At 33.4% G+C, this 14,381-nt stretch overlaps 1 protein-coding gene across 2 annotated transcripts in view; it reads left to right on the top strand.

Moving 5' to 3' along the window:
- Window positions 1-7,656, top strand: part of LOC105333098 (neural cell adhesion molecule 2) — a 42,215-nt gene extending 34,559 nt beyond the window's left edge. For both annotated transcript variants that reach the window (XM_066088553.1, XM_066088554.1), the window contains 6 exons: window positions 560-681; window positions 4,596-4,812; window positions 5,616-5,657; window positions 6,194-6,481; window positions 7,076-7,114; window positions 7,475-7,656. In XM_066088553.1, coding sequence (XP_065944625.1) covers window positions 560-681; window positions 4,596-4,812; window positions 5,616-5,657; window positions 6,194-6,481; window positions 7,076-7,114; window positions 7,475-7,584 — 818 coding nt within the window. In that variant the 3' untranslated portion in view covers window positions 7,585-7,656. The remainder of the gene's footprint in view (window positions 1-559; window positions 682-4,595; window positions 4,813-5,615; window positions 5,658-6,193; window positions 6,482-7,075; window positions 7,115-7,474) is intronic.
- Window positions 7,657-14,381: the final 6,725 nt, after the last annotated feature.

The following is a 14,381-nucleotide window of genomic DNA, read 5'->3' as shown; positions in this document are numbered from 1 at the left end:
ACCCGTATGTTTTTGCATTTCAACATTGTAGATCCATTCCGAAAATTAAAAACAAAACATATTTACTGCTTCAATATAGTCATGATTGTTATTGCATATGTTCTTCTAGTTTGTAATTAAAGATGAAAAACGTAGAAACTACATCCTCATGTATTATAGATGAAAGGATGCAGAAAACATTTTCCCGTACGTTTTCAGTATTTAAGAAAAGGAAGAGTCGATTCTTAAAAGAAAATGAATGGCATGTAAATAGTTTTTAATATAGGTACAAGTTTGATACCGTATTGTCAAATTAAAAGTTATGCAAAGAGAATAGGCAAAAATGACCATAAACATCGTCCTGTATAAAGTACCTGTGGTTCAATTAAAGATATTGGCTCCACAAGTGCACATCATATCCCCATCCAGCTTTTAAAGCGAAGAACATGCCAATTAATGTCAGTAGTCATACAAATCACTCAGCTCTCTCGTATCTCATAAATCTGAAAAACAATATTGAGTTCATTAACACATATCTCTCGCCTTCTGGATGACACTGATTCATACTTTTTTAATTCAGGCATATCGCTGTGTCAGCATCATCAGTCCACGGAGTTTATGGATATCCAGTTTAACTATACCTACACGGCTGGAGACCTAGCAACGCTGTACTGTAGAATCAAGGACTTGGGCACCAAAGTGGTGAGTAGAGCCCCGCCCTAGAATGCAATAATAAGAAAAACCAACAATGAATAATAGTACAGTTAGATATATGGCACTTTGTTTTAAGGGACATGGTCACGATTTTGATCAAAAATTATTTTTCAAATTTTAATGTTTACAATGCTTCGGTAAGACATTTTTAATATGCAACCAAAATTTTAATCTCATTTGTTGAGTTATAAGCAAGTTACAAAGCTTGCAATTCTTTGCTATGTAAACAAAGCTTTTGTTTACAATTTGAATGTTAAAGTGAAAATTCCAAATTTAGATCTAAATTGAATGTGTTAAACGTTAAAAACTTTTTAATCTATCCTAAAAATGAATAAGAAGATAGACAAATCAGCTTGAAAAATATGTTTTACTCGTATTTTGAACCTATGTAAACAAAACAGGGCACGAGCCTTGTTTACATGACAAAGAATTGTAAGCTCTGTATCATGCTTATAATTTAACAACTGACTCTGAAATATCATTTTATCATAAAAAATGCATCCCTACAGCATTGTAAATAAAAAAAACCCAGAAAAATAGAATTTCACCAAAATCGTGACAATGCCCCTTTAAAACAATACTCAGCCTCAAGTCTGTGTTTTGACCTCAAATTTATGCAGGGATTTGAGTTGAGCGATTGGAAAATTTTGGTGACGGTGGGACCAGACTGACAATATGAAATTCGCTTTTTTTGGCTGATTTTTAAAGAGAAATTGAATCCTTCACTAATAGTTGTTCTACAAAATTGTACAATTTAAACCATACACGGTTTAAAACATTACTATCGAAGAAATGTACTGAGCAAATCATGAGTTGTCGCTGGCAGCACGCTTGGTAATTATTTTAAAAGAGGCATCTGGGAACAGACCTCAAAGATATTCCCAGATTCCGCAATAAGTAATTATGTCATTTCTGTTAACTGGGAACCGATTACCAAAACTAACAAGGAAAAGTGAATAAGATTTTGTTCCAAATGAAAAATTGATAAAATTATTTTAGACTTTTTCATTACAGGTTTTTCACAATTAAGACATAAATTCACGCCCCCTTAAACCGGTTTCCTCTGAGATAGGGATATCTGACACCAGGGGAAATGGGGCTTTTTATCAAGCACAGTCGTTGCAGTACTGATAACTAGAGTTTTCTCCGAAAGTTCTCGTAATATTTATTATCAACGAACATTTGAAACAACAAGAGAGCGAATAACGAAACTTAACCAAAGTCTGTCACAGCGAATTGCCGGAATGAGAGATTTAAAATGTTAGAAATCCCATTTGGTGGTCCAAACTTGTTCCTCTGAAGTGAAAAGGAACCTCTCTGACAAAGTGCATTGGAAAAATGTGATATTATGTCCTTCCTTTTTTATGAAATAAATAGTCAGGCGATACATAATATACATACAATCACAACGCTGCAACGCACCCTGTCCTCCTCAAAGATGCCGTGTAATTACAACAAATTACTCCACACCTATAACTGGTAACACTTGTCTTTCCTTGGTTTGATTCCAGAAACTATAATTTTTTGTGTTCATCTAGAACTGTAACAACTAGATGTGTCGTCCGTTGCTGCCTCATGAATTGATAAACACTTATATAAATGGTACTACTAGCCAAATGTCAGTTGCTTCTGTTTCCACCAGAAATAACTGCTCCAACTCGTTCATACTTCAATCCTAAATTATTTTCGGTTTAACACAAATACGGACTCTTTTATTACAGTGATTCAGTAATTTCTTCTTTCAAACAATGGTGCAATAAACATAAAATAACAATAAACATAAAATAACAGTTATATGGCTTCACTTTTTCAAATCAATGATATCCAGAAAAAAGCGTTTGTGTAAAATGAACAGACAGTGAATTAATCTGCATTAATTCAAGTTTTGTTTATTTTGATTTTTTAGCAACATTTTTTAATAAATAAGCAAAATTGTAAGCTTGTTCAAGTCTTATCTTTATTTTGATACCCGGTATCTTAGGAAAACATTACATTTTTGATTTCCTGTTTGATAATGCTTAACTTTAATGCTCAAAATGTGATCTCTTAAAGAAATATGATAAGCACATTTTTTATATTTAAAAATATCCTGAGTGGAAGTTCTATTTTTATGTTGTGTTCACCTTTTATACAGCAATGATACCAAAAACCCCAAAATCTGGAAATATATTGATTAAATGTCTCATTAAAATTTTAAAATTCTGACTACAGTAGTTCTGATTTACAGTAATTCTGACAAACATAGATCTGATTAACAGCTATTCTGATTTACAGTAAATCTGATAATCAGTGGTACTAATTAACAGTTACTTTGATTAATAAAAAATCTTACCTACAATCAAAAGCATATATACAGACACAAGAAAACACCGTGAATGTTCTTCACGTGATCAAACTTTATGTAGATGATTTTTAACATGAACTTTTTTGTTTTGAACTGCTTAGTTTTCTAAGTAAAATGCAGTTTGATTACTATACACTAATTACAGCATGCACTTTATTGTGTTCGTAATCGTAACTTAAACAGTAGGTTTCAAGCAGAATATGAATATTATGCAAAATAGGCTTATTAAGTTTAGTGTCAATCTTTTATTTTTACATATCATAGCAGCAGAACCTGACTGCTTCCTTTGTTGTTTAACCTGTCTGTCTGCTGTCCTTCTGACTGCATATTCTAATTGTAAGAATTAAAATATATGTCAGCGGAGCACTGCTATCACTAGCAGTCATTTTGCATGTGTAAATATAACCACAAGCGTTTATACTTTTTCAACTGCAAATCACTTGACATGTGTAAATACTATCGTAAGTCACAAGCTTTTACTTTTTTAATCACAAATTATTTTATACGATCTGTGAATATTATCATAAGTGTTGCTTATTTGACACCACAAATTACGTTACCTTTAATGTGCAAATAATTATTATTGTCATTACCTTTAATTTGCCACAACTTTAAATAACAGTATTTTACAAGTATATTTATATTCTAGAAAATGTTTCCACATGCTGTTAAGTCTTCTGCCGGTTTAACACTCTTCATGTGTACGCTCAATACGTATGTCCCTTGTTTTGTTGCAAATATAAATAGTACAAAACCTTCAATAGTATTCAGTTGAATCATTATACTAGTAATTTCCTCTGTGTTTAGTCAACAACTACGCTTTAAAAAGGTTCATTGAAAAAATGGAGCTAAGTAGAATTTTGAAGAAGATTAAATGCGTGTATTTCATAAAATTCTAAAGATATATTTACTTGGTTCTTAGTATTTTGGTTATACATTACTAACTCACACGCAATGATGAGCTTCATGTAATAACCAAGAATCATTGTAAAGGTTAATGTAAAATTTGAAGCAAAAATTTGTGTCAGGCCGACGGTTGCAAACCCATGGTAAGCTGTCAACAACAAAAGAGTGTTTCTGATGCATTTTACAAGGCCATACGTTGGAGGTCAAGGTCAAAGGAACTCTTTTGATTTCAACTGCTGTTGTTGTAGAAAAAATATACAAATTGCAACGCATAACAAAACAGCAAAAGGTGTGTGAATGTATGGTTCACTATTGCAGCTGTACTATGAAACCTTTGCATTATCAAACATAAAACAAATCATCAACAACTTGCATGAATTTGTGAACTTGGCTTAAACTCAAGGTATTGAAAACAGTGGCTTTTAAAGGCAAGAACGATAAGTCAAAAACATCTCCAGGAAACTAGGTATTAGTATGTCAAGGGTTTTTTTTCACAGTTTTCAGGAGCTTTCATTTCCATCTGGTCAAGATATAGTTGATCTACAGATTCCTAAAACAACATTATACATCTATTGATGATCGAATGATTCTGTGCGGATTATTAAGGTTTGACAACACTTGGTACCCTCTTTTCGTATATCTATCTTTACAGGTGGTATGGAGGCGTACTTCTCAGCCTCACCCTATTACAGTGGGTCTGGACATTTACATACCAGACGACAGATATCACGTGCAACATATTCCATATCGAGGCAGCTGGAATCTGATGATTAAGAACGTGAATGTGAATGACGCGGGTGTGTACGAATGCCAAATAAGTGCCAAAGAGAGAGCGGGCTCCAGGAGGCTCGTTCTACTCAATGTCCTTGGTAAGTGTGTCTGGAGTCTGGTTTCTCTCAGTGTTGCAAGTTTTGATTTGCCTGCGATTCGTCTATTGAAAGTATTTTTGTATCTTATGTCTGATGTCAAGTGAGCACTAAAGCAACAGACAATTATATTGTTTTGGGAAGATCTCCAGATAATGTCTCCCTTCTTCTTTTTTTTAAATAAATGACAATGTCATTGATAGATATGTTCAAATATATTGACTGTTGTAGGTGTTATGGTTCTCAAAATTGAATGTAATGCCATCAGTGTGCGATGTTAAAAAGCAGTGCCCCTATTTGAATCTACGAATTTTTTTGTTATTTTGAAACTTGCTACTGCATCCTGCTGGTCGACTTCTACTGGGGGGGGGGGGTGTCTTGAGGGTCTGGGGACACATAACGCATGATGGCAACAGACTGCGTTTCATGACATACCACAATTTAGTTTGTAACAGTACAACATGCACATATTGCATCTATCTCGAGATAGGCACTCTTTTATCTTTCAGGGGGCTGCACTGTCTTTGAACTGGTGCTGTTTTCATTCATCATTTACTGTGTAAACTAATTGTGTGATCAGGCACCAATCAATCGATCAGATAAACGTGTTATTGTGTCGCTTCCCTTGAGATTTCATTCTCGCGATCGGGTTAAGCATGGAGTCACGACAGCCTGTCTTTTCCATTTCTATTGGATGATAAAACAATTAAATCGACAAGTTTCATTGGCTTATTTAAGTGACATGTGTGTGTTATAAAGAATTTTTAATTTATGCATATATATTTTATTTATTTTATTGTTTTAAGAGCCACCATCTACAACGACACAGAAAACAATGTCCCCACCAGGTAAACACTCCAGCCGATTCGTCTAATTTTATAGCTTTCAGTATCTTTATTGACATCGATGTTTCAACTTGATGAACAATGTTTGTGTTACAGAATAACAAATGAGGTTTGGAGAAATGTTATATTTACCAAACTTAACGCATCTTACTTAAAATATATTTGTTAGAGTTGCAAGGATTAATGAAGTTAAAGTTAGCTGTACCATCGATTTACAATTCAATGAAGATTGAAACCGTTCTATTTGTTGAATTTCTGTATTTTTGCACATTGATCCGTCCTAACAAGTAGATATTTTCTGGCATGATTTTAAATTTTAATTTGTTTAACATTAAAAACGTAAATGTTTGAATAGACCAATGATATTTATTCATTTTTATTGATGATGTTTTCCAGATGTTTGCATTGACAATTGAACCTTTCAAAGCCTTTATAGAATTGTGTGGTTGTCATTTTCTTTTATTTATTAATTTTCGGTGTTTAGAAACAACGGAATGACGTTGATGTTGTCATTTTTTCTTTGTTTTCACTTTTTGCAGACATATACATTACGACCAGCTCCAACTTTGTTGAAGTAGGTCGTACAATAACTGTGATGTGCAATGCCACAGCCATAGATTTCCCCACAGGCGACATTGACTGGTTCATTGACGGACATAAAGTCAGAGAAAACTCGCGGACCACAATAACAAAATATTCATCATTTGTAGAAAAAGTGATCATAAGTAAACTTACTATTACGCATGCGCAGCTCGAGGATGCCGGAACCTATGTTTGTCGGACTTCTGAATCTCAGATCACCAACACAAAAATTCATGTTTTGAGTGGTAAGGATGGTGTCGTTAAATTTTAGGTTGCTTTGTGTATTAGATTTTTGATATTATTTTACTATTCTGTATTGCTTCTATTCATACGAGAATTGCAAACCAAATAATAAATTGTGCATTAAACTGAATATATTTTAATAATTGACATGCTTGAATTGAGGATTTCTATTTGTATTGAAAGCACCAAATATGGAATATTTTAAACATAATACAACACAATTCATTCGAACTCCATGCACTAACTAGCCATTTTATATGATTATACATAATATACATGGCGGTTTGCATTGTTACCCTCAATCACAGAGAGTCTTTCACAATTTGCATTAAGCTTCCGTCAAAATTTCACTTTACCAAACACGCCAAACTGGGCAATGTTGTTTTGATTTTGATTGGTCATCAGCTGTTGTATTGTGAAATCTCCCTGGTACTGCTGTATGTTGTTTCCACGTAGCATTACACTATAATTGTCCTTAGACGTCATTATTAGATGTGTAGAATGTCTAGTCTTCATCCATCCATCTCTCAAAGAGACAACATTTCTCAGATTTCATTTTTTACCTGTACTGACTTTGTGTTTTACTTATTTTGCAGCAAGGTCGGTCAACTCTAAGCGAGGAACAGATAGCGAAGGTAAGACAATTTACATCATCAATTATACCATCTCCATTTACAATAAATTTTAGAAAGGAAATGATTATAATATGATTTTAAAATATTGATAGAAGTGAGAAGGGAAATCTATGAAATTCGAATGCTAGGTCTTTCGGTAAGACACATACTTATAGTCGCTGTATTAATTTAGCTGTACAGTGGTACCATGGAGTTTCACTCTATTATTTTCACCTTGCTTTTCCTTCCTTATTTTTTATCGGCTCCTTATTTGTTTTAAAATTATTATTGAATTTTTGAAAATTCAGTTCTTATCAAATTCATAGATTTTGGTAATTTGTTGTTCATTAATTAATGGAATATTTAATTCTTCCATTTCAGAGAGAGTCGTAAAATCACAGGAATCGTCTGCATCGTCATTACTTGTGTCATTTCCAGGACGGTTGCATCTTTTGTTCTATTTTGTTGTTTACTATTGTGGTAGGACTTGATCGTTACTTGTTTTCAATGAATTGATTTTTCTATGCATTACATTGTTATCAATAAATATATTTTTCCACATATTTGCAGAGTTTTCTTGTAATTTAAATATGAAATTCAGTATTCTAATTCACTGAATTGCATATTAAACTAACGAAGGACTAAACTGGCGGAGATAACTTAAAGGTGGAAGTTAATTTTGTTTCAGAGATGAAATATTACCATATCAACTATAAAAGTCATTTTTATACTTTTCCTGATATGAATGACACAGGGCTACAATGACACACCATACATGTATATTCAGACGAGATAAAAAAAAAACCTAAATCTTAACAACTTTGTATGTTGATCTCTATACTGTACTAAAAATGCGATTTTATTTATTTAAGATTTATTGTTAATTTCCGTCAACTGAAAATGGTGTTGCTTAGAATTAAGTTAAACAAAACATTAGCTATAGAGGTTTTTTTCAGTTACATGTACTTTCTAGCAAATAACTTGGTGAAAGCAGTGAACTGTAGTACCGGGGGTATTTCTTTTCGGAAATTGTAATTGTAGAATTAAAATTTTCTACCTCAATGACTGAAGCAAATTGAATAATAGATTCTTCTTTTATTCATTTTTAGCTAATTAAAAGCTGTTCAAAGACTCTGAAGTAAATTCACTTTATTAGCAACGTCAAATATTGGTAACGGGTATTTTCTAAGTGTTATAATATGTACATGTATGCTTATTCAAATGCTCGCAGATATTTTAAGATATTTTTGATATATTGAAAAGGAAAAGGAGTGGATTAATCATCATTCCTTCGATGATGCAAGTAGAACATTAAGACAATGGATTAGCACTTTTATCTTTGATGTCTAGTACATGTGCCACTACTTTAATTGTCCTAATTCAGAGTGAGAATACTTAACTTGATTAGAATTCAATCAGCTTGCATCGAAATCAGCAATGTAGGTAAATGATATGGAGGCATTCACGAAAAAAGTCCCCAACAGTGATAGTTAATGAATATACTGCACAAACAATTTCAGAGCTCTCAAGCAAAATAATCAGAGGCTAACCATTTCAGATTTTAAGGTCGAGAATTTTCTGCACACTGTCGCGGAACATAATCAGACTGCAGGAAAGTAATACATTGAACTCAATAAGGTCCAAATGAATATGATAGAATTGGCAAAATAAAAGTTAAACAAGGGAAGGAAAACCAGCTTAGCGAGATGTGAAAAGTTCTAAGGTTCAGAATAAGTACTAGTGAAGCCAGCAGTTTGAGTGAGAAAGGTCATTGTGCTGTTTATTTGAGGGTCAGATCAGAAACCTTGAATAATAAGTTTCAAGTTCAAAAGGAACGAGCCATTTGTTGTTTATGTTATATATACCAATGAAGATCTGGAGCTCGTGTATGTAGATATAACAAAGAGTCTGAAAACAAATTACTATTATGACCAGAGTTAAATCAAGTGAGGCAACAACCGTAAATAAGAGACACAATACATGGAAACACATGTTACCGCTACTTGTCACTTTATAATAACAATATAGAAAGAGGGAATTTGTCTCACCAGAATTATTTCATATACAACGTCATGTACTTTCAAATTAGACCAAAGAAAATGGAATTATTGGAAACGAAATTTGTCCAGGCATGTTTATGATTCTTTACTTAAATTTCTTATCTAGACAAATCAAACAAGATTAATTGCGTTGATTTGTCTTGATTTTCATATAATTTACTCCATGTGGTATATTTTGATTTCAATCGTTAATTGTATATGTACATGTGAATAACAAGAAGCCAATATGCCTTAACGGTCAACTGAGTACCATAGCCCATACACAAACTTGTCGAGGATGTTTATGCATTTAATTAATTAAATAATTCATTCTGGGGTAGAAAAGTTGAAATATATTATAGAGACGACAACCTCTCTGCCCGATATCTTTCAAAAAGAACTATGAAACTTATAATTTTAGAGAAAAACTACAATATCATAATAGAGTGCGTGACCTGATATTGAAAAGGTGCAAGACTCTGATAGGAAATAGATTTCTCATATATTTGTTAACTCCCAAAGATAGGTTTTATGTACATTATATGCATCTTTTCATAGATAAAATAAAACAAGGTGGCTAGTATACATGTTTTATTTAAAACAACCTCCCATTCCCCATTCACATGAGCCAAACAGATTCTGAAACGTTCCCTGTGGGCATTTTAAAAAAACGCTTTCAAAGCTATAATGTGTTATTTATCTCTCCTGTTCCAGTTTTTAAAAATATTCAACCATCGGTGAAGGATAATCACCATCTGGCATTTATACCAAAATCATTTTACATGTACTGCTTATCAGTGATTTTGATTAGCCAATTACATGTATTACTTTTAACAAGCCTGTTTATTTAGAAAGTTTTTGTTTCAAATGATAAAAATACTTGCATACTCTTTTGATTATACAACTTCCTAATTACATTATATTCAATGATTAATTACTAAATACAGGTATGAATAACCAAGGGAAGATAACTCTATTATGAAGAAGCAAGGGAAGATAACTCCATTAACCGCTACAAAGCTCCCTCCTGAACTCTTTCCAAGTGCTTTCACAATATCTTAACTTTGATAGACAGCGTTATTCTTTCTCTTCTAAATACTAGTATCTGGATTTACTCATTTCTTTTTTTGAAATTCCTGAGCAGAGTAAAATAGTAAGACAAATATACACCCACTCTCCCGGCCTTAACCCTTGCCTTACGTGTAGGTGACATGAAATATTAAAGATGACAGGTTAATATATATTTTTTTAGATATGCAGTCAGTTTTTATTCTAGGTCAGCAGTCGTTTTTTAAACATTATATACATTAACACTAAATGACCATTTGGCCACACCCTGCATTAAGAACCCCTATCCTATACACTGTATGAGTGTTTTGGTTCCGCTCTAGATTCAAATCCCTATATTGGAAGACATGTAATTTAAAATTTTGATGGATGGCTTAAAATTATTTTCTTTTTTTATAAGCAGTCAGGTTTTATTCAGTACCAGCAAAAGTAAAGAGGTCGATTTTTTAAACATTAAATTCATTAACACTATATGACTAGTTTGGCCCCGCCTTAGAGTCGGTCCTCGAAGGACATGGAATTTATAATTTTGGTAAAGGGCTTCCTGGTCTACAATATAATAAATTCAGTTTTTCGTACAGGTGTGTGGGGGTAGACAAGATAATTTTTAAACATTATATCCATTTGGCCCTGTCCTACAGCAAAACCCATGCTCCTTGGGACATGAAATTTACAGTTTGATAGAGGACTTCCTGATTAACATAATTATAGAGTCAGTTTTTACAGATGTGTCAAAGTAGAAAAGAAGATTTTTAAACAGTACATGTATATGCATTAACACTATATGGTCATATTGCCCCCCCCCCCCTTACGGCCTTAACCCCTGACACAGAGGCCATAATTTTCACAACATGGATAGAGGAGTCCGTGGACATCATAACCATGCATTTAGGGGGTTTTTTCCGCACATGCGTGAGAGTAAAGGAACAGTTTTTAACCGGGTTTTCCAATATCCGATTTTGATATCCGATAATTTGAGAAAAAAAACCAGCTTTTGAACTTAATAGTCATTTTTTGCAAAATATTGCACATATAGGGTACTCCATTTCACTGGATACGGGTTGACATGGATTATGGATACAATTCACATTAATGAAAACCCGGTTTGCTGTCACATTGACAGCTTTTCACTTGTTCTACGATTAAATACCTTTTCACTATATGGCTATATTGGCCCCACCCTAGGGCCTAAACCCTGTCCCAGGGGTCATGAATTTCATAATTTAGGCAGAAAACGTCATGGACATCATAACCATACATTTAGTTTATAACAAAAATATAAGGAGTAGAGAAGAAGTTTCTCTAAGATTTGATATATTTTTACCACATGTATATGGTCATTATGGCTCCACCCTAGAGCCTAAACCTCTGACCCAGGGGCCATGAATTTCAATTTTTGTATAGGGCTTCGTGGACATCATAACCATGCGTCCATTTTTTTTATTCACACGTGTGGGAGTAGAAAGTTTTTGAAAAATTGGCTTTTTGCATGTTTGGCCCCGACTGTGGCGCTCCGATGGTGGTAGAGTCATGAATTTCACTATTTAGATTTCCCTATGCTTCAAACCAAAAATCGCAATAGTTGGCTTTGTAGTTTTTAAAATTTCTATAAACTTTGCATTACCCGTGCGTAAGCAGGGTGAACTGAAATTTAAAGCAATCAAACCTTGATGTTAAGTGTAAAATTGTTAACGCACGACGACGGACGAAGACCAATTGCAATAGTACACCTGAGTGACTTTAAAATAAAATATATTGGCTGTGTACTAAGTAGGAGGAAGATAAAAAAAACATGGCCTACTTTACATTTGATTATTGTAAAGAGTAAGTGTGCTAATTAGTATTTACGTTAGTTTCTTGATATTTGGGTTAGTTAGACCCCTGTCGACTAGGCGAAAAAGAATCCTTTATAGTTCTGTCATATTGTCGGTCGGGACCCCTCTGTACTCCTGGAAAATGAAGACCACGTGATAGGAGTACTGTATAATCTTGTCCAGTGTCGTCTGCAACTGACAATATTTAACTCTTGTTTGCAATGGTCCAATGTAGTTACAGTCATATCTACAATAATTATACCACTATTGATCATTGGGTATTTCAAATTAATATATATTTTAAAATTAATGTCACTTACATAGATAAATCGTGTTGTACAACATAGGATCGTCATGTGTTGGCCATGTGACAGCTTGCAAGACAGAACCTAATTGCACTTTGTTCCCACCCAGAGATCCCTGAATCTTATTACTCGGACAAATTGGCGAAGATTTACGGTAGGAGGGTGACGGACCCGACAAAACGCGGATTCGATGTGATGTATTGGGCTCCTTTTCTTGTGTCACGGGCGTTCAATTATTTATTGAATGAGTGCGCGGGAACCGAAATTTTCTCATAAACAACACCAGTTTTACCTCACTTTGATAAAGTTATCTTCCTTGTAGAATAATTGATATATCATATACTTTGAAAGTAATGGGAAATATATATGAGTTTTACGGGCAGTAAATGACATGTTAGGTTTGAGTACGTTGAGTTTACGGTTCTCTCTACAAGTCCTAGCTCCCTGTTGGATCGTCTGCGTTTGTTTGTCAGCTGATTGATGTGTTTTGATGAGGACAAAAAGTACATGTAGCCTTAGCAACATAGGTATAAGAAAAGTACAACTAGTTCATGCGGCGATCATTGACCAGGACTGAATCGAAGTTACTTCCTCTTTTACTTACTGACGATGGTGTATTAGAACCGATGCATATGGTTCCTAGGTCTAAATCATTGAAAATTTGAATTAGTTAATAACAAGATGATCAGCGATAAAAATGAGTGTTTAAAAAAGAAAGTTTAGGAAAAGAACGCAGACTAAAACATAGAAGGTTCAATATTTAATTTACAATTATCAATTTACAAACTTACCTAGAAGCTAAATATAATGATAACATAATTTCAAACAGAGCATATAAATTTAAATCGCATTAAAAATAATTGTTTTTCATGAATCTAACTCAACATACACGTTGAAATAAGCATTATTCGTCGGGAGACCTTTTTGGTACATTTAAATCACAAGCGAAGGTCCCTGGAAACAGTCTCTTAAAGTATTGCATTATTATTATAATACAGTATTCATGCTTTCAAGAAATCAAATACATATTAATATAAAACAAGTTTGGCTTATTAAAAAACCCGCTAAGAACGCTGGGGTGAGGCCTTTAAAGGTGTTTGCTGTTTGTTTGCTAACCATGCGTCTATTAAATATGGAACAAAGATAAAAATAAAAGCTTCGGACCCCCCCCCCCCCCCCACCCTCCAAATAAAATGTTAAAGACTATATAACATGGTTACTTTCCTTATAACTGATTTAAATTTATTATAAATAAATATGACAAAATCAATTCATTGATAAGAATCAAATTAGAGATGATTAAATATTCATTTAGAGAAATATACCACAATTAGAACCAGATATTTACTCAAATATTGCTGATTCAGGAAAAATTAGCATATAGTCAAATGAGTTTCCAGTTGTTGTTTTAAGGCACTGTCTTTTTGATTGCAAAAAATACCGTCGTGGTCGAATGGCAAGCAACCCAAAAACATAAACAAACGATACAACAAAGAAAGAAATTAAAACAGAAAGTAGTAAATTCTAATTCTATTTAATTCAATTTCTTGTTTGAAAATGATTGCTTTATATTTTATCTCAACGCAGGCACGTAGCATCGTCGGGGGGAAGGGGGGGGGGGCTTAACTTTTTTCCGTAGGAACTAATTTTCTAAATTTTACATATAAAAAAGAGAATTACCATGAAGTTGCCCCCCTCCCCCTTCACTTTTTGAGGAGTATGTAAAAAATTGGAATGCAAATAAGAAAATGAAGAGTAAACGGATGAGGATTTTGAAGATTTTGGTAAGATTGGAAAGTTGCCTTTTTTCCCTTTTTTTCGCTTATCAAGATTTTTTTGGATAAGCTCCCCCCCCCCTCCTCCCCAACCTACGTGCCTGCAACGGGACACGTTTCTCTGGACGGTTTTATTAATAGGTTTGAAAAATGTTATCAAACGAAGTTATTTGTTTTCATAAATAATTTAAGAAATAAAATAAAACGTCTTATTGACATAACTGGAAATGGCTTATTAGATATTTTATTATATCATGCATTTCATTTCATTCATTTAAAACTTTTAC

This window comes from Magallana gigas, chromosome 6, assembly GCF_963853765.1.
Source record: "Magallana gigas chromosome 6, xbMagGiga1.1, whole genome shotgun sequence".
Classification (NCBI taxonomy): Eukaryota; Metazoa; Mollusca; class Bivalvia; order Ostreida; family Ostreidae; genus Magallana; species Magallana gigas.
Note: the sequence above shows the minus strand (reverse complement) of the source record. Positions and strands in the feature narration are given on the sequence as shown.